This window comes from Etheostoma spectabile, chromosome 4, assembly GCF_008692095.1.
Source record: "Etheostoma spectabile isolate EspeVRDwgs_2016 chromosome 4, UIUC_Espe_1.0, whole genome shotgun sequence".
In the NCBI taxonomy this organism is placed as follows: Eukaryota; Metazoa; Chordata; class Actinopteri; order Perciformes; family Percidae; genus Etheostoma; species Etheostoma spectabile.
The window spans coordinates 7,641,278-7,659,965 of NC_045736.1; the positions used below are offsets into that span (position 1 = coordinate 7,641,278).

The 18,688-nt window shown below is 39.4% G+C and overlaps 1 protein-coding gene across 3 annotated transcripts in view; it reads right to left on the reverse strand.

The window, feature by feature from the left end:
* kif5ab (kinesin family member 5A, b) overlaps window positions 1-18,688 on the reverse strand; it is a 67,705-nt gene that overhangs the window by 20,617 nt on the left and 28,400 nt on the right. For all 3 annotated transcript variants that reach the window (XM_032513703.1, XM_032513704.1, XM_032513702.1), the window contains exons 6-16: window positions 18,575-18,630; window positions 18,258-18,345; window positions 17,882-18,006; window positions 14,984-15,088; window positions 14,019-14,167; window positions 12,586-12,734; window positions 7,800-8,008; window positions 6,827-6,895; window positions 5,419-5,625; window positions 2,247-2,393; window positions 310-498 (exon numbers count right to left, since the gene is read on the reverse strand). In XM_032513703.1, the coding sequence (XP_032369594.1) occupies window positions 310-498; window positions 2,247-2,393; window positions 5,419-5,625; window positions 6,827-6,895; window positions 7,800-8,008; window positions 12,586-12,734; window positions 14,019-14,167; window positions 14,984-15,088; window positions 17,882-18,006; window positions 18,258-18,345; window positions 18,575-18,630 (1,493 nt within the window). The remainder of the gene's footprint in view (window positions 1-309; window positions 499-2,246; window positions 2,394-5,418; window positions 5,626-6,826; window positions 6,896-7,799; window positions 8,009-12,585; window positions 12,735-14,018; window positions 14,168-14,983; window positions 15,089-17,881; window positions 18,007-18,257; window positions 18,346-18,574; window positions 18,631-18,688) is intronic.

Sequence of the window (18,688 nt, forward strand, 5' to 3'; positions counted from 1 at the left end):
AGGACAGTTTGCACAATTAAAGCTTCTGATAAAGAGTTGAGTGACATTTCGAGCACACTGCTCTTCATCAGAGCAATTAATATCAAACAAAGGCCCACGTTAATATTTGTGATGTTAATTAGTTTGACAAAGACGTATGTGCTCGAAACGTCAATCACTCATTTGCGGTGATAATTCATATTTTGCACTGGGAGGTTTCAGTGTAGATTGTCTTGATTTTTCCACATCAACACCAAAGGTTCCTGCTACTAACTTTCTTCCGACACAGGATGTTTTCAGATGTTGCTAATTCCTACATTAGTCCTTCACCTGTGAAATTAGGAGGTGACGTGAGGACAGCTCTCTGCCCGTTTCCTCCATCTTGCGGTGACATTCCATCTGAAGGTTTTCCAGATGCCGGCAGCGCTTCACCATTGACTTCACCTCTGACTTTATCTTACTGATGTAGAGCCGGGCCACAGTGAACTCCTCCTCGATCGCACAGGTGATCTCCATGGGCTGGAGACAAATGAGGTAGAGAGAAGGACAAACTGTTAAATGAGTAGGGGAGACATTTGGTAAAGATTGAGTGGGGAAGATTTAAAGACAGCTGGGAAGTTAAAGAGGGATCCAGGGATCTTAGAAACTCAGCCCTTTAGCAGGCACATCCATTAGGTAAGAAGCATCATTTAGCAGATGCCATCCTCAGATGCTCTGAAATGAACTGTGGATGATCGACTATACATCCACATATCAAAATCTGTCTAAATATTACAGCCAAGATATGTCAGCGGATTAGAGTACCTATCCTCAGAGTATATATATACTGACTGTGTTGCATAATGTGTGGCCCTTTAGCTGGGTCACACACAGCCACAAAATGCTTATCAGCATTCATGAATTCCCACAGATGTCAAACATGTCAGGTTGTATTAGAGAGAAGAATGTATAAAAATTATGCACAAGACATTTTGAATTTTCCACTCTGTCTTGGGTTTTAATATTTCACTCAGTGCATGTGTGAGAAAGCTTTACTAAGGCTCTTAAACAATCAGACACAAAATGTACACATGCATACAGTTCATATTTTACATTGATGTTGTAAAAAGCAAATCGTTTTAACATCAACATCGCATCAACAAGCAAATGCACCAGGCCCATCTTTGCGGCCATGGGCGTGCTGGTCTTACAGGGAGGTGTGTTCAGTTGAGTTCAGGTATTGCTATCTTGTGGCAGCAGAAAGTGATTGTGCCATTGACCAACAAAAACCTGGTCTAAAGTCAATAATGTAGCATTTCATTGTTATGTTACCAGCATATTAGTAAAATGTGCCTACGCTCGGACACAGCGTGCGTACACTATGCTTGTTACAAACACACAGGGAAGCGCAGCAGCACACACGCATGCAAAAGATTAAAAATAAAAATATGACGGTGCAAATGCACCATCATAATAGCAATGTGCCAAGGTAGAAACGTTCCAGGCTTTTAAGGGGAATGGGAGATGACACTCTGATTGGTTTATTGCATGTTACGCCCAAAACACACCTACAAATTAATGAAGACACTAAGTACAACCCTTATAAATCATGCGCCCGGTGCATGGACCCTTATTTCCACCGTCAAACTAGCAAATGTGGATTTGGACACGGGCCTAAACGGTCCTGCACCAGGAAGCTTCACGCCATGCGCTTAGGTCGTTAAAATAGGGCCCTATGTCTCATTTTGCCTTTCCTGTTGTTTTACCTAATCAACAACTTTTAGTGTCTCCTGATTTAATTAAGTATGTCTGCCTTTGCTTTAGTTTAGTGTTAAAACAAAGCATTTGCTGTGAGTGAGACCTTTTGTTTAGAGTGTAGGATGGCTCCAACAGAAACTCACACCAATACTAATCAAAGCACTTTTGATCAGTTGTAGCAGACAGAATTGAGTGTGTGCAATTGTACTCAGACAGGCTTGTGAGTTGAATGTCTTCTCAGCTTTTGTGTATTCTGTTGCCTGGCTAGAAACTCATTCTGGTCAGAGAGAATCCTACAGCTGCTGGTGAGCTTCTTGTGAGCATCTTTTTCTAATGCGCAGTTAATAAAACTCATCTGAACCAGCCACTAAATTGGACCCGAGATATGCAGATATATATACAGTATATATACTGTATATGCTTGTTACTAAATGTTTCATCATTCATCAGAGACACTGACACTATCTATTTCTTTTTAAACATCTCTGTAAATACAATGTCTCCAAGCCTGCATTTTGTGTCCCACTCACCAGCTTGATGTCCTTGTTTCCAACGATGGTGCTGAACTCACTCAGGTCCCTCATCAAGGCGTTGAGAATCTCAGTGATGCGTTTCCTTTGGTGGCTGCTCACTTCCTGGATACGGGACAGCTCTGCCTCTAAACCCCTCAGGTGAGCCTGTGGGAAGAGAGGCGTGAATTGACAGAGTGAACACAGAGGAAGATGAGAAAAGGAGAGTATAGAGGAATGGGGAAAATAGATGACTGAAAGAAGAGAAGATTAAACAGGTGGGGGGTACCTTTAACCTGCAAGCACATACAACTGCGAGACACACTTAAACCCCTGACTTTATTCTCATCCAAGAAATGTGAGTACCAAAAACATAATGGCAGCGAAATTACAAATCAATAAACTACTGAGATAGGGGCTGATGGCACTGGCATTGGATGAAAGGCTCTGGGAGAGTGAATAATGGAGCTTGCTTTATCCTTCCCCATTTTGTACAGCAGACAGCTTCTAAACAATGCTGTAGCCCCAATGCCTCGAACACAATGAAACAATTTGGGTTGAATCGATACTATGCAGGGCTGAAGAAATAAAGTAAATTCAGTCCTGTAAAGCTTAGCATCAATTTTTCAACATGATGAACATAAGCATCATAGGAAAGAGACAGAGAAACCCGTTGTTGGTGGTGGTCAGGGCCGTGGCATGGATTTTAAAAGTCATGAGCTAAAATTCCCCCAACCCCATTCTCCCAAGACATGCTTCACTAGCCATTATAAAAACTGTAAAAAAGAAAAAAGACTGTCTTGTCAAAAAAAAAAAACATTTCCAAAAAATAAAAATTAAAAAAAACTTTCTGGCATTTGTTTCCATAATGGTGGTGCTAAATACCTTGAAGGTATTTTATTCTAGGGGGATCATCTATCTATTTTTTCCACAGAAATAACTGGATTTATGCTATTTTTTAATAGCATAAAGTGTACGTTATTGCCGCTATGGATTGCCAGTCAAGTGAAAAGCACCATTAACCACCTTCTTTATCAAACTCTCCATCTTCATCTCCTTCATTAACTTCAAGTACCCGTGATAATTTTCCAGGTCACTTCCCATGTCAAAACATTGATTTAGCATAAAAAGCAGTAAATAATTAACCAGTAGGCCTAAGTAAAAGAGTGGAGAGGAGAGGTCAATAATAATAACAATAAAAATTGCTTTGTTAGTTGAAAAAAGACTTATGAAGACATATCGAAGAGAAGGTTTTGTTGAATGATAAATGGTGTTAATCATAATGATAGAAAGGGTCTTAAAAGGACAGATGGATGGATTAAAGAAGGCGTTTAAAGGAGCAGATGAATGGCAGTGACAGGGAGCGATGGCATGGCCTTCTGCAGAAGAATACAGCTGAGAAGAGACGGTGGGCTGAAGACAGTGATGGATATACTCAAGTGGACCATTTTTCTAGGTCAATGCTGTTCTGTTTCTACTGTAGATATCAAAGAATTTAATAAAACCGCAACACTGCACATTAGCATAACAGCTGGGATGCAGAAAGTGGAGAATTAGAACTAAAAAGTCAGGGGGGATGGAGCTGGAAAAGGGCCTGAGAGGCTGGAATAATGGGTTTCTTTTTTTAATCACTGCATGGTTTTTTTATTCAGTTTCACATCTTCTCAGACCGTTAGTCCCTGAGAGGACGTCATGTCCGGGAAGAGGTCAGGGGAGAATAGACAATGTCCACAGAGAGGGCGTACTAAGTGAGATGACTGGGGAAAGATAGAGGTTCCAGCTGGCTTTAGCAGACTAAACTGTGCAGTGAGTAGTTACATTGTCAGCTCCTTTCATCAATTTCTGGACAGACTCTGAGAAAGACAGAGAAGGAGGAGAGGACAATGTGGCAGGTTGTAAAACAGTGCATGAAATATTGAAGAGGTTTAAGGAAGGTGAATAATGGTCCACTCTGTCCACTGAGTCGGTCACAATAACTTCATCAACGATTGACCAGCTCTCCCAAGGGTCTTTCTTTTACTGTTGTTTCTATGCACAAAGATGCAGCCGCATACAAACCTTCGTCAAAACAGACTGTAAGTAGAGCTGTACTGTTTTAAAAATATGCTTCTCTGATGAACTAATCACACATTTTACAGCCCCTGAAAACATGGCTTGATTATTTCTCAATAACATTAAATATTCATGATTAAGTAAGCAACAATTAAAGTTTTAAAAAGTTTAACAGTAAAAAATACACTTTCTTATATGAGGCAGAACACACAGGAAAAAAGTGAAATAACCAAAACTTTTCAAACTTTGATAAATATATTGTTGATGTAGGACCTCAACACTCATACTAAATAGCTGTAATAGGAAAAAGTTTTCAGGGCATTCAAGTTCTCATTACTTCAGAAATAAAACATCTTCAGACCACTGACCATATGAGACTTTTCAAAGCCTTTAAGCCGACATGAATATATGTCTGGTGCTATACACGGTGAATAAAGGGATAGTCTTAATAAAAGCAGAATACCATTTATAAATGCATTTTACAGTTTTTTTGCAGATAAACTATGCCAGATTTAATGAACTGCAATGTATTATTTGTCAACATTGAATGTTGTCTTAGGTCCATTTTTGAGATTACCTTGCAGTTTTTAATGGTTTATTTGTAGTCATAGTGCATTACAACCAACCACGTCTCAAGAAATTAATAAATCATAGCTTTTGCCGCTGCTACCAGGGAGTCTGAGAGTAAAGTCAAGCCTAAAAAAAGTCAGTATTGACTGTAATCTGAAGAATGTTCATGACTTTATGTCAAGCTGTTCATTAATGTCTAGAGTGATTAATAACATTCTTACATGTACGGTCATGGCTGCTGGCTGCACAATTTATCAGAATTCTCTCTTATCTTTCCTTTCACACTGCTCTCTAATTGTATTTTCTAATTGCGTTTTAACCAATAGTTCTACATATTCTTGAAAGACAGATTCTTATTTTATACAAAAAAACTCCTTTAATTCTCCTCTCTTTTCTAAAAGTGTTTTCCTACTATATATAGCACAGTATACAGTATGTTCATGCCTTTATCAGCTAAACCTTTTCGGCCACTGCCTCCTTTTTCTCTTTTTGTTGTTCGATCATGTTCAGCGGCAATGTTTTTTTCACCTATAAATGCATGAAACTGAGCCTACAGAAATAAGAAACCTACCATTTTTTTTGCAAGCTCTTCAGCCAGCAGCTTGTTCTCCACGCTCTTCTCCTCAACCTCCAGGCTCTTCTGGTCATAGTTGACAGCGAGCTCCTCCAGAGCCTGGAGTACCTCCTTCACCTCGGCTTTAGCACATTCATTCTCTGTCTGCAGCCTGCCGAGCTCTGACTGCACCTTCTCGCTGTCACCCCTGGATGATGCTAGAAGCTGATGGACACAGAGATTTAACTAAATATAAACTGTAAATACAGAAATGCTTGATTTGAAAAGGGAACAGTGAAATGTAACTTTGTGGCAGCCTTGTGTACAGCACTGTCTTCATTATTCACAAGCCAGAGCTGCTGGGTTTTATAAAAACATAATTGTGGTGTTTATCTTGTTCTCTTGGTAATAACAGATAAGCATGCGCATAAACCCTGGTAGACATTATGATGCAATTTAACAGACAAAACACCAAATATTTATCTTAGAATATCACTTGTTGCTGTAAGAGCTTTCATCATTTTGCCACCATGGTGTTTGCTTGCATGTGCACTGCTGCAGCCCACTGTGGGTCATTTTACTGAATGGATGTCATTAAATGTAGATGTTGCTCTACCCAGGGTCCCAGCTTGTTTGCACTAAAGCATACAGCTTATTTTTGGCCAAATGGATGTAAAATAATGTTAATGCACACAAAGCTAAGGTTGGCTGGTTACCATAATGTCAGCTCAACCCACAGCAGGCCCATTTTGGGATATGAATGAACTAATTTTGTGAAGGTGGAGTATTTTACTTTGCACATTACGAGCCAAACGCTTGGTTCAGACTGTTTAGCCCACTGGTTTAACAACTGTTATGAATACATGCTGTAATTGCATTTTAATGGAGACTTATAATTGCTGTTTTTCCCACAATATTAGCTATACAGTCAGACAAACCTGCTAACTGTAGATTGGTGTGAGGAAAAGTTGTCAACAAGTTTCTACTACATAAAAGGTCTCCAAATTCACCAAAATTTACAGCATCACACATTAGATTAATAAAGAGCATTTGCTTGTTTGCTTATGAGCTACAATGTTCGCCATGCTAAACAAAATAGGCAACAATGGACTTTCCCTTCTCACACATCAATCTTTGTATTGATCTTTCACTCCAATCATTTGTGTCTGAGCAGCCACTGAAATCTATTCAATTTAAACTGCTGTCAACATGCAGATACACTTACGACTAAAGAGTAACAGTACTGCTCTATGTTCTTTAAGTGCTTTCAGGCACCTGAAAAAAAAAATCCCATCCATCTCAAGGGCGAGATAATAAACCTCACACGGCTGAGTTCTATTCAAAGTGTGGTATTGATTGCTACATGCAGCCTACCGTTACACATTTAAGCAAACTGATGAAAGGATGTAAAACCAAAGTCTTTTACCTCCTCCTGGTTGAGCATCTGCTCCTTCAGTTTCTCCACCATCTGGCTCTGGTGGTTTATCTCATCATCCTTCAGTGGCAAAGAGACACGTGAAGTAGAAACAGTGTATTTACTGTTATGTATTACACACACTGGTAGAGTACAGATACTTTGTACACTGAACTATTGTGTACTTTGGGTTCTATGTCCAACCACGATAATAACTTTTGAGCTTGTACTTAACAGTATAAATGACATATATACTGGATATCTCCTATGTTAACTAACCATGCATACCACAGTGGAAAAAGCAGCTCTCTTAAAGCTAAACTCAACCACCTTCAACCAGAAACACTGCATGTGTTTGTCGCAGATACAATATGTCTTGTGTTTAAACTTGTGACATAATATGCTGCATTTCCACTGCGTGGTTCAGCTCCACTCGACTAACTTTTGGTGGCACCAGATACTTTTCTCTATTTTGTTTTCCAATGCAGATAGTACCCCCTTAGTGTAGGCACACCATCGATCCTTTTATTGGTACAATGTAGTTTTGAGGGTTGCTATTTTAAAAGTAAAAAAACAAATTGCGGTTGCTATTGACAGTAGCTTGGCTATTTAAAAATGGAAACAACTGGAAACAAAACAAACAGAAACTGGGCCACTGCATTGACACATATCTGGTTCTGCATATTTATGGAATAGGTATTAATAAAAGCAATAAGATTACACTATATAGCACCGTGGAGAACAGCATACATGAGCACATATGATGTGTTAAATAAATTAAAGCTTAAATGCGTCTCATTGTAGAACATTACCATTTCCCCAATGACATCTATTCCTAAGAGTTGCTAAATTAGTCCCTACTACGTCTGATATGAATAATATATGCCTTTTGTGTTAATGAGTGAATGCAGCAAAAATCTAAATCATTGTGCGTACACAGCTCTACATTCATGCACACAAATGGTTCTGATGCGGCCTTCAGCACCTTATCATCCAGCTGTTTATAAAGCTTGCGGATCTCCTCCTCATACTTCTGCCGCTCCTCCTCAGAGATGTGAACCACAATGGAGGAAGCAACGGAGCAAGGGCTGCAGGGGCTGCAGATGTCGAGAAGCGGCTCCTCAGATTCGGGAGGCCCTAGTGGGATGTCCTCAGATCCTGGGCTCAGATGCTCTAACGCAACAACATCTTCACCTAAAGAAGTAAGACAAAATATTGGATTTGTTTCTGTAAATTTGCTCTTATCGCAGGCAAATACTCTACTATAGATTAATGCAAAAAGAACTGTGTGGGAGCTCATCTTTAGCATATTTACTTTCCTAACTCCTGAAGACATTTACATCTCGAGTTTAAGGTATGTCTGTGCCACAAATGAGCTTACTTTTCTACGGACTCAACAGCAGTACAAAATACCAGACCCTTGTGTCAGTTGTCTTGTGTCTGGCTTTGGCTCAGACTCTTCCAGTCGTTCACAAAGAAAAAGTAGTGGAGCTGCTGAATGCAGGAAAGTGAGAAAATTCAGCATGCTAATTGTGCACAACTGCAGGCACTTAACGCCATGGAAAACAAAGAAAAACACTTGAACTGACAGCTATTTTGGATTTTAATGCATTATAATTGTAATGCTCTTCCTCAGTCAGCCTCAAGAGGGTTATGCTGACTGTTTTTGTGTGACTCCAGTATTTCACATTTAAGGAAGAATGATTGCGACTGAAAACTTGTCAGAAGTTTTATGAACATGGAGAGAAAGCTAGCAAGCTTTTAGCATCTTTTCCTCACTGATATGTCAGATAACCCCAATTAAATCCCCCTGCTGAAAGCATTTAAACACACCACAAAGACATTTATGATTGTTTTTCTACATTGTATTCCTCCTTCACTGATCCCTAGTTGACTCCTTCTTAATTAACAGAATAACTATTAGTTGGGGACCAACTCAATCACAACTATGCAGAGCGGGAAATCCACCAAGGTTCTTATGGATTTCCCGTTGAAATATTTAAGACGTTTTCCACATCTATCACCACTACTTCTAGTCATGTTTACTGAATCTTTTGACCATGGCTCTCTTCCCACAACACTAACCAGCAAGCCTCAATGTCCCTGTTAGCCAAAGAAGATAAAGATCCAACCAACCCACTGTAAATCTTACATACACATGACGCTTCTAAATGTAGATTTCAAAATCCTAGCCAAGGCTGTTGCTCTTCAACTGGAGACAGTCCTGCTTTCAGTAAATTTTCTCCGCTGATTAAACTGGTTTTATTCAGGGGCGTAACTTTTCATAATCTGCAATGGCTACTTAATATAATTTATACACCCTCCCCAGCTGAAGCTTACAAAATAATTGTCTCTTTTAATGCTGAGAAAGCAATTGACCAAAGATGTTGCCTTTCATTTGTGTCCTAGGTGAAGATGCTGTACTCATCACCTACAGCCTCCATCTGCTCCAACAATGTTCACTCTCCTCATTTTCAGCTCCAACGGGGGAGAAGATGCTGCCCACTCTACCATCTTTTATTTGTAATCTTTTGAGCCGCTAGCCATATACTTACGACATTTCCCATACCCTGAAACCGAATTGTTCAAAAAGGCACTGAGAGTAAGGTCCAATTATATGCAAAGGATTTACTTTGTTACGTTTCCAACCCTATTTCATTTGTTTTGCATAGTCCTACTATTCAGCAGAATATTGGTGAATTTTCAGGTAGTAAAACTCAATTTATTTAGAAGTAAATACTGTCCTAACAATCCATCAGCTAACCCTCCAATTCCCTCAGTCAACAAAAGTCCATAAATCGATGCAACACAATCCTGAAAACACATGATTGACTAATAGGAGATCTCCCCGCTAGTCTGTAGAGGGAGACGATGGGGTGGAATTTATGCTATAAAACTGCTGCTGGAGGTCAACAGCGTTCGTTTCAGAGAGTTTCTTGCCTGAGGTTGGCAACAATATAGGGAGCAACAAGGGGGGAGGGTGGAGTCAACAACGTTGTCAAAATGATCCATTAGTAAATTAAAAATACTAAATTGCGAGAAGAAAACACAGGAAGAGAACGTAGGGAGGTGTGTGCGTGTGTGCGTGCGTGTGTGTGTGAAAGAGAGAGTGTGCGTGCATGAAGGAGAGCAACTGAGAGGGATGAAGCAGTAAAAATAATAATTTTCACTGATAGGTGTTCAATAAAGATGTGTTACAGCATTGATTACGAGCCCAGAGGGAAGGATCTTTAAAACAAACCCATCAGGATCCATTCAAATGACAGCTCATTACTTGGCTTGAATGCCAACCGATCACTACAATTGAATGCACTGACATTTGAATTGACCTATAGCCCTGCAGAAGAAGTGTGTGTGTGTGTGTGTGTGTGTGTGTGTGTGTGTATAACTAATAGTGAAAGGGGTGGGGGTTATGCGCTTTAATGCTTAACCCACACATGTGCATGTGCACTGACACAGGTGTGTGTTTGTGTGTGCTGACATGGAAGAAGACAGGCATAAGTTACAACTTCTCTGTAGAAGTGATTAGCCCTTGTCGCAGAGGGGAATATTAATACACAAAGATTAATAAAACATAAAGCTAATAGAGGGCCTTCAGCACAATGAGAGTGGAATCTAATTAAACAAAGTGTAAAAGTCTTAATAATATGCAGAAGAAGTAGCCAGAAAATGGGTTTCTCAGTGTTTTGGGCATAAGTCCAGCTAGTCTGTTTGGCTGCTCTCCTACTGTATCTCCACTGGCATGTATTCAGATGATATCAAATGAGGTCAAATCTGCACTTACGTGGACTGAAAAATCATGTCTGCAGGCTAGCAGGCTGGTAGAATTTTCATGTCTGTTAGTAAGTGCTCTTTCATGCATGAAAAGAGAAGGAAACAAGGAGATGTTGTAGAGATTTTCTACAGTAGGCAACAATGTAGAAGCTCTACTCTCTCACAATATGCTTCTTACCTGCAAATACCATATTTTTAATATCTTACTATATAGTAGGAAGCGGATCTTTTTCACCAAACATTTAAAGACAATGACTTAGGGTCCTGGTTAACAATCATTTTCTTAAAACTGGGATGAAATTTATTTATTTTTGTATCATTTATTACAGTCATTTAAAGCTACAGTGTGCAACAAATGTCTGTAAACATTAAAGCCATTGCCACTGAGTTGCTACAAAGCTAATTAAGTCTATGAGCTCCACAAAACTCTCTCTGTATTTGTCACTCTAACATTGCTCCATTAGTGCATGTATAGGTACTGAGCATGTGTGTGCAATTCAGGCCTGTGTGTAATGTGTGTAATAACAACAGAGTGTAAATTGTAATTTCCCCTTGCAGGACTAATAAAGTATACATTGTTATTATTATTATTATTATTATTATTATTATTAGTAGTAGTAGTAGTAGTAAGGTATGTTTACAAAATTGTATAGTTTGGTGACACAGACGCAGAAACTGAAGTGATTAATTTTTACTTTTACCGCTGGGAAAAGACAACAGCAGCATTTAGCTTTGGAGACGAAGAGTACATAAAAATTACAAGCTAATTACCTCTTTTGAAAAGTTCATCAAGCTTTTTAATCCCCTATGTCGGGTTGGGGGTGGTGCACAATCACTGACGGATTGTGTCATGTGGATGCGCCAACAGTGTTGTTGTCATTACTTAGAATTCCTCATGGGGGCAACAGGCACTACCCACTATAGCTTTAACAAGACTTAGAGTCTACAGCCACGCTCGCAGCTCTGTGACGCTGTACTGGCGCTCCAGGCCACCTGTTACTTGTGTTTTTACAGCCCTCTACCTGTGAAAGTGCCCTGGAACGGCAGTCATACCCGTAACTTACCACTCGTGAACTCGTACGAGATAGTTGTACTCCCAGTTACAGTTTTTACGTCACACACACATTAACAACAATGGGGACCCCTGCTCATGCTGTACAGACGCCATGAGAAATAGTATAAATAGGCAACGTAAAGTAATTCCACACATTTTAAATTAAAACAATACACATACGATTAAGTACTACTACAGGTTATGTTTATTTAATCAAGCCCAAAATATGTCGCCGACTATAAATCGCTAGAATCAGCCAGCAGTAGCTAATGTCATGGTTAAGTAGCCACTAGTGACTTGAGGTTGAAACTTACAGGCTAAAAACTGTGTCTGGAATGCAGCATTAAGCCCAGCTGGGCTTTGAGCTAAAGGCTAACATCATCATGCTAATGTTTAGGTAACATACTGATGTTTGCTTGGTATAATGTCTTAGTTTCCTTCAGTAAGCATGCTAACATTTGCAAAAAGTACAAACTACAGCTGAGGATGATAGGAATAATTTACATATTGCAGGTATTTGGTCACAAACAAAAGTATTGTACAAAAATTAAAAAGTTCACCTGGTGGTGCTATATGAAATCAGATATTCATCCTGAGAAGATTATGAATGTGTGTACCAAATTTCATTCAACCCACCTACACAATTTACTCGAAAACCTCTGTCAACCTGAAATGTCAACCTGAAGGTTCTGCTAGACAAAAAGTCAGAGGATCACCAAAGTTATAAGAATTCATCCTGTTGAGACATATAGCTGTTGAGATATTTCAGTCTGGACCAAAGTGGTAGGCCGACCAACCAGCTGGTGTGGCTAAAAATATAAACGTCTTATTACTGATAATGTCAATATGCCTGGGCAACAATTTGCACAGTTCTTCCCTGGAAGAAGGCTAAGATAGTCAATGTTTTTGTGAGCTGCCAGCATGATATCAGTGTGAGTATTACCATTCCTCCAGCGGTTCAGCTCAGCCTCCAGTCTTTCAACAGTCTCCTTCAACGACCTGTTCTTCTCCTTTTCCTTTTCGTACTTCTTCTTCCACTGCTCTGCTGTGAGCTCCAGGTTTACTGATACAGTATTTCTTATGGTCTTGGCTCTAATTTAAGGGATGCAGGGACAAACAGAAAAAGAGCAGAAGAAGAAAAGAAGAAAATGAAACAGTGTGAGGGTAGAAGGGTAGGAGGAAAAAAGGAAAAAAGAAAGTGTGAGAGAACAGTAGAGAACATAAGAACTGTCAACAACAAGGGTATTTCAGCCCCGGCTGCTCAATGGAAATGGAATTGCATCTCATTAATTGGTATGCAAATTGGCTTTCTGCCAACTGTGTTTTATGGTGCATGCAGGGAGAGGTAGGCAAGAATTCAAAATGTTAAAACCCTTCAGACCTCTAAAAACATAGTCACTACAAAATATAGCAATCATACATTTCACAAGAGGATAGAGTACTGTATATGACTATAAATTATTGCTCAATCATGACGCAAATGAGTGGCGTCACAGAGTTGAAACATTAATGCACTCTTCAGCACATTTCCCATCAGTGGTTATCACTTAATTTCACACTTCAGTAAGAAAACACTGTTGTTATTTATTTATTCCCTGATATGAGGGGTGCCAACAGCCCCATCTGAAGTTGTCTCATTTAATGAACACTGTATTTGGGTAGTGAAATGCTGAATCAGATGACAATAATGTTGTTGGCTAATTTATGCCTTGCATCTATGCACTATGTACCCAAATTCACAGTCTCACATAGACCTGCACATTTCACACAAACCTTTCTTTTTCTGAATCAATATAGTCCCTTGATATGTTTATAACACTGAAATATTCAAATAAAGTGTGACAAATTTTAGTTTCATATCATGTTATACTATTGTTAATGGCATATTGAAAGAGATTAATCATGGTGTTAAACAGCTATTCTGGCTGACAGAGGGAGATAAGAGACCACATCTGTTCAGTAAAACACTAACCACTTTGGATTTTGTCACCCCCTTTGCTCGATAATGCATTATTTATTTCAACCAAAAATCTTGTGTCCGTCACTATTCAAAGAATATATTAGTAAAGGAAAAAGGATGGAGTCTCTTTAGTTCACATGAGCAATAGGAGCGGAAAAAGCTGGCAAGCAAACTAAATCTCTGCTTCTATGAGTGCAGATTGCCCTTAAAATTACAAAAACAAGCTGTTAAAGAAATCCCAGCACGATCGGAAACTACAAACAAACCCTGCCTCCAAAATGGGGTGCGGGTCGTCAAAAGCAAAATTGGAGGCAGAGAAACGTGAACAGCATTTCTGAGTTGAACACATTTCAGCAGTAAAACCTCTGTGATGCAGACAGAGGTGCACAGTGCAGCAGCCCATGGAAGCATGTTACCGTTGGCCAAACATCAAAGTGGATTTGGTCTCTGTATCATTGTAGCTGGAGGGAGAGCAACAGATGAACATGGTGGTGCGACAGTTCCCACCCAGCGAGTCCTGTAAGATGCGAGTCATTTTGCTGTCACGATACGGCACGTGAGATTTCTGTAAAGTTATAAAGAGAGGAAGGAAGAAAGACAGATAAAAGACTGTTGAGGGCATGAATTGAATTGATGTACCACCATGCACATGCCTTTCATCTTTAAAACTAAAAAACTAGTTGTTGAAGCATTAGAACAGAACAAAGACAGAAAAGGTTTCTCTCCATCTGCTGCGTCTTTCACAGTAATACCTTTCACACCTCTGAAGGACGGTTAAAAAGACTGTGTCCTTGCTCAATGCCAGTAGGTAAATGAAAGATTTGTGAGGCATTTCCAGCCTGTAAGACTTTCCATTACATTCCCTAAGCCTTCCAAGTTATATAATGAGAGATGGTGAATATTTTAATTACGATGATGGAGCTTGGAAGGACTATAGAGTGGGCAGAACGCATGGGTCGATTTGCTGGTTGAGTTTGGTGAAATATGGAAAAAAGTTACCAGCTGTAGGCGTTGGATAATGGAAAAGGGGGACAGAAATCTAGCTAACATGTTAATGCTGCCTTCTTCCAATCCAACTGCAAAACAAGGATGTATATATGGGAGGATTCTGCAAAACCCCTTAAAGGTAGGGTTGGGGTAAAGGGAAACAGGGCTGATTCATTTTACTGTGTGATTTGGCTGATGAAGACATTAAAGACATTTAGATTGTTCCAATCAAAAATGCTCAACTAACTTGCTGCAGCCTACATTCAATTTTGTTTTGGCAGCAAGTATTAGGTATATATCAAAAACAAACAATCAGTAAGACAAGCCTTAGGCAGCTATGATGCTCTAGAAGCCTGATTAATATGAAAGGCTGTTAAGAATTTCACCACCGTACCGTTCCCTCGGCCAAGGCTGAGATGACGTTACCCAGGGCCGACAGAGACTTGTTGATGTTCTTGGCCTCATCCAGTACGGATCCCTCTGCACCTGTCTTACTGACCTGACACAGATACACACATAGGACGAATAAGTTCTTAAAGTACATTTTCAGCATAAAAATGTCAATGGGAAAACAGAGTTGGTTTTCTTGTACTGCTTTATTTAAAGTGGCTATTTGTAACTTTCAGTTTGTGTTGATTCTAGCAAACGCCTTGGACAAAAGCGGTAGTGCTGTCACCACACCTGCTGTCATGAAGGTCTTTTCTTTACGGTGCTGTATTACTGAGTTAGCTTACTCTGACAGAAAATCATTCATTTACAATAAGAGACTACGTCACAGACGCATCCTTGCATTTCAAGTGTCGCGTACGGCAACTTAGCCTAGATGTCTCATGAGCTAGACCAGCTGTTGTAATCACGGTCACTGGGTCATGAGCCAAAGCATTAAGAGTTTGTTGTAGCAACCAACGTAATAATAACTTAGATAATTATAGTGCATTTCATGAAACCCAAGGACGCCTTACAGAGTAGTACAGAGAGATAGAAAAGAAGATACAAGGCCAACACAAACACGGACAAAATGGAATGAAAACCGACTGCTAAATGGAAGGGGGACGTGATTTATTGTAGGCTGTCCAACCACATTGCGTATTTTAAAGTTATTTTACGAATGAAATATATTATATTACATATTACATACTTCAGGGCCAACTCGGTGTAGGTTCTGAGTCATTTACCATCCTGTAATTCTCTCCATCTGTTAAAAGCCCAACCGAGATTGACTCGGGTTTCACCCATCGTCTGTCTTTGTTTTAGCTTTTAGTTGTTCTTCGTTTAATTATCTTTTTTCCTGTGATGCCCTGCCCCAGCCATAACTACAGCAGATAACTGCTAAAATAAAATCAGAATACAATTAGGCCTATTAAAAGATATCTCCTGCTGCCTTTTGCCTGGCTGCATATAGGCTTTTCCAGTGTTACAAAGAAATCTGTGACCCATCAGAATATGTTACTGTAGAGCCGCCGAAAATCATTTTGTGACTTTGCGGGGGAAAAAATCGGACCTGAGCAAAGGCTTGAATAAAAACTATATAAAAATAGTGTTCTTTTTACTGTTAGTCAGTTAACTGTCACAGGTCATTTATGATTAAATTACAAAGTTTCAGTAACTTTAATTAGTTACATGAAGTAACTTCAACCTGTAGTTTTGTTTAATTCCATACAAACCAAATGATCTGTAACTGTAAGAAAATAAGAAATTCATAATTATGTAATTTGGTACTAATCGTAAAGTAAACTTTGATAGTGTTTAGTTGTTGGACTTCCAAATGATCAGTAATAATTAATTGCCAGTTTAAGCAAGAGAGTCTTTTAGCATGCAGACATGTTAAACCTGAATACAGGCAAGCTTGCAGCTACTGGAGCTCCCACTGGAAAACAATCTTTCACCCCCTTAACTGACACCATGACAATCCTGCGTGACTACTGCCGCAATCACGTGAAATAAAACCTGTGACATTTGTATAATTCAACATATCTGGTGAAGTAAATTGTCATTTAAACTCCACACAACCAAGTAAGCTCAAATAAATGTCTCACGTTTTCTGTATTTTCCAGTGCCAAAAACAACTTATTTCTTTTTGGGAAAGAGGAGAAAGGAAGGAAATTACAGACATGTAAAATAGGACATATATGCACTGTAGGAAGGTATGAGAAGGTTTATGCCAGAAATTCTTTAATAGGAAAGTCACACCATATTGTCTCATAATCATCATGGGATGCAATTATTTAATAATAAGGAGCTTAATTATAGAGTAGAGCAAGTTGTCTTATCAAAGCCTTCTGCAGAACATGCATAAGAAGTTGTTGGAGCAGAACTGTTTCCTCCTTTGTTCCCCAGGGACGACCAAGACAACTTACAGATGCAGCATCAGCACTTATTAGCAACAAACCACTGCCATCAGCATCTATCCAGACTACTACTATAAGCGCACACTATTCTATATTTTGCACCAATACTATTAACACCCGACCCCCTCTCTAATGTATTTTGGGTCTGCTGTTATAGCTGCAGTTATCCCGGAGATTCATTGTTTTATTGGTGGTGCGATGATGCGAGCTGTCTCCATGAAACAAGGGGACAATTAGTTGTGTGTGGCTCTCCTGAATCTGACCTCTGTCTCGGCTAAACCCCCTTTTAGAGCTTATCTGAACTGGCAATGGCTGACACATTGGCTAATGTCTATAAGTGTATATCTGCATATATAAATACTGATAAATATAAACAAGCTAACAAAAAGCTATATCACCGTCAAACAATAGCCGATGGGTTCCGAGATTGCATTATAGCTTATGTGTTCCGCCTCTTTTGCTCTCTACATGGAGACCTGCATGCAACCAAAGCCTGCTCAAACATGAGTGGTCCATACTACTCTGACTATAAACAGATTGCATCCTATACCAAATTATTGTCTTGCCTAAAGATTCTGTATTCAAATGCAGATATCTGTATGTGTCTATATAGTAATCATCCGAACCAACTGGATTTCTCAAAATGAGCAAACACTAACAGATCACTGCATCAGCAACAGACAAAAACTTTCCCTCTAAGACAGATTCTTTATAATGTCAAATTTAATGAAAACTCTGCAGTGCAGTGCCATAAAGTAAGTGCTTTAAAATGCTTTGAGGGTGAAGTTCAGAGCCTTAATGCATTGTTTATCTGCTTCTTTGATGTCTGAAAACACCTTTTGTGAGTAAAAGCGTCTGGTCCCAGAGTTACAAAATCTTGCTGAATGTTGAAAGTTTATAGGTCTACTTTTAATGTTTTTAGACTAAATTCCCATTGGTCCTACCTTCTCACTCCCAGCCAGGTCGACCAGGTACAGCTTCCCACACAGCTTCTGCTCTGTCTCCACGTTTTCTTGTTTGATGTTTATCAGGAAGATGCTGTGACTGCGGGAACTGTGCTCATTCATGTCTGAAGAATAAAGTACGGAGACGAGAGGAGAGAGTGTAATTCAGACTCCTTACATTAAACGTCATTCAATTCATTATTTCCCCTAGACGGAGTTGTTGAGCTAGATACTTATTGTGCACCTCATCATGCATTCCTCACCTTTGCACCTTGGAATTGTTATACCTTAACTGTGGGGGGAAAAACCTGACATGACATGAAACGTCTGACAGAGTGAGTGTCAGGACATAACAAAGATCAACATCGTGACTCACTGGTGACAGCAACATGACGGTTGGCCTTCCCTTCATCTATCACATCCATCACTTCCTCAGGACTAGTGACAAAGCGCTCCGTGCAGCCCTTAGTGAAAGAAATACAAACATTAATATGTGCTGTGGAGAAATAAACCATTTATTGTGTATACACAGTACATGCACCAATCATCTCATCTAACTCAAAATGAATAAACATATTAACCAAAATATTGAACTATGGATTCTTTAAACATACACTCATATCACAAACTCCATCTACATACCAAGAAGGAGAGAAGATCAAACAGAATCATGTCAAACTGCTGATGACTCACCTTCACATACGGAACTCTGTGTTTGTCTTCATGCACTGACAGGTTGGTTTTTGTCACTAGAGTGTGAGGGAAAGAGATCATTACGTGTGTGTGTGTGTGTGTGTGTGTGTGTGT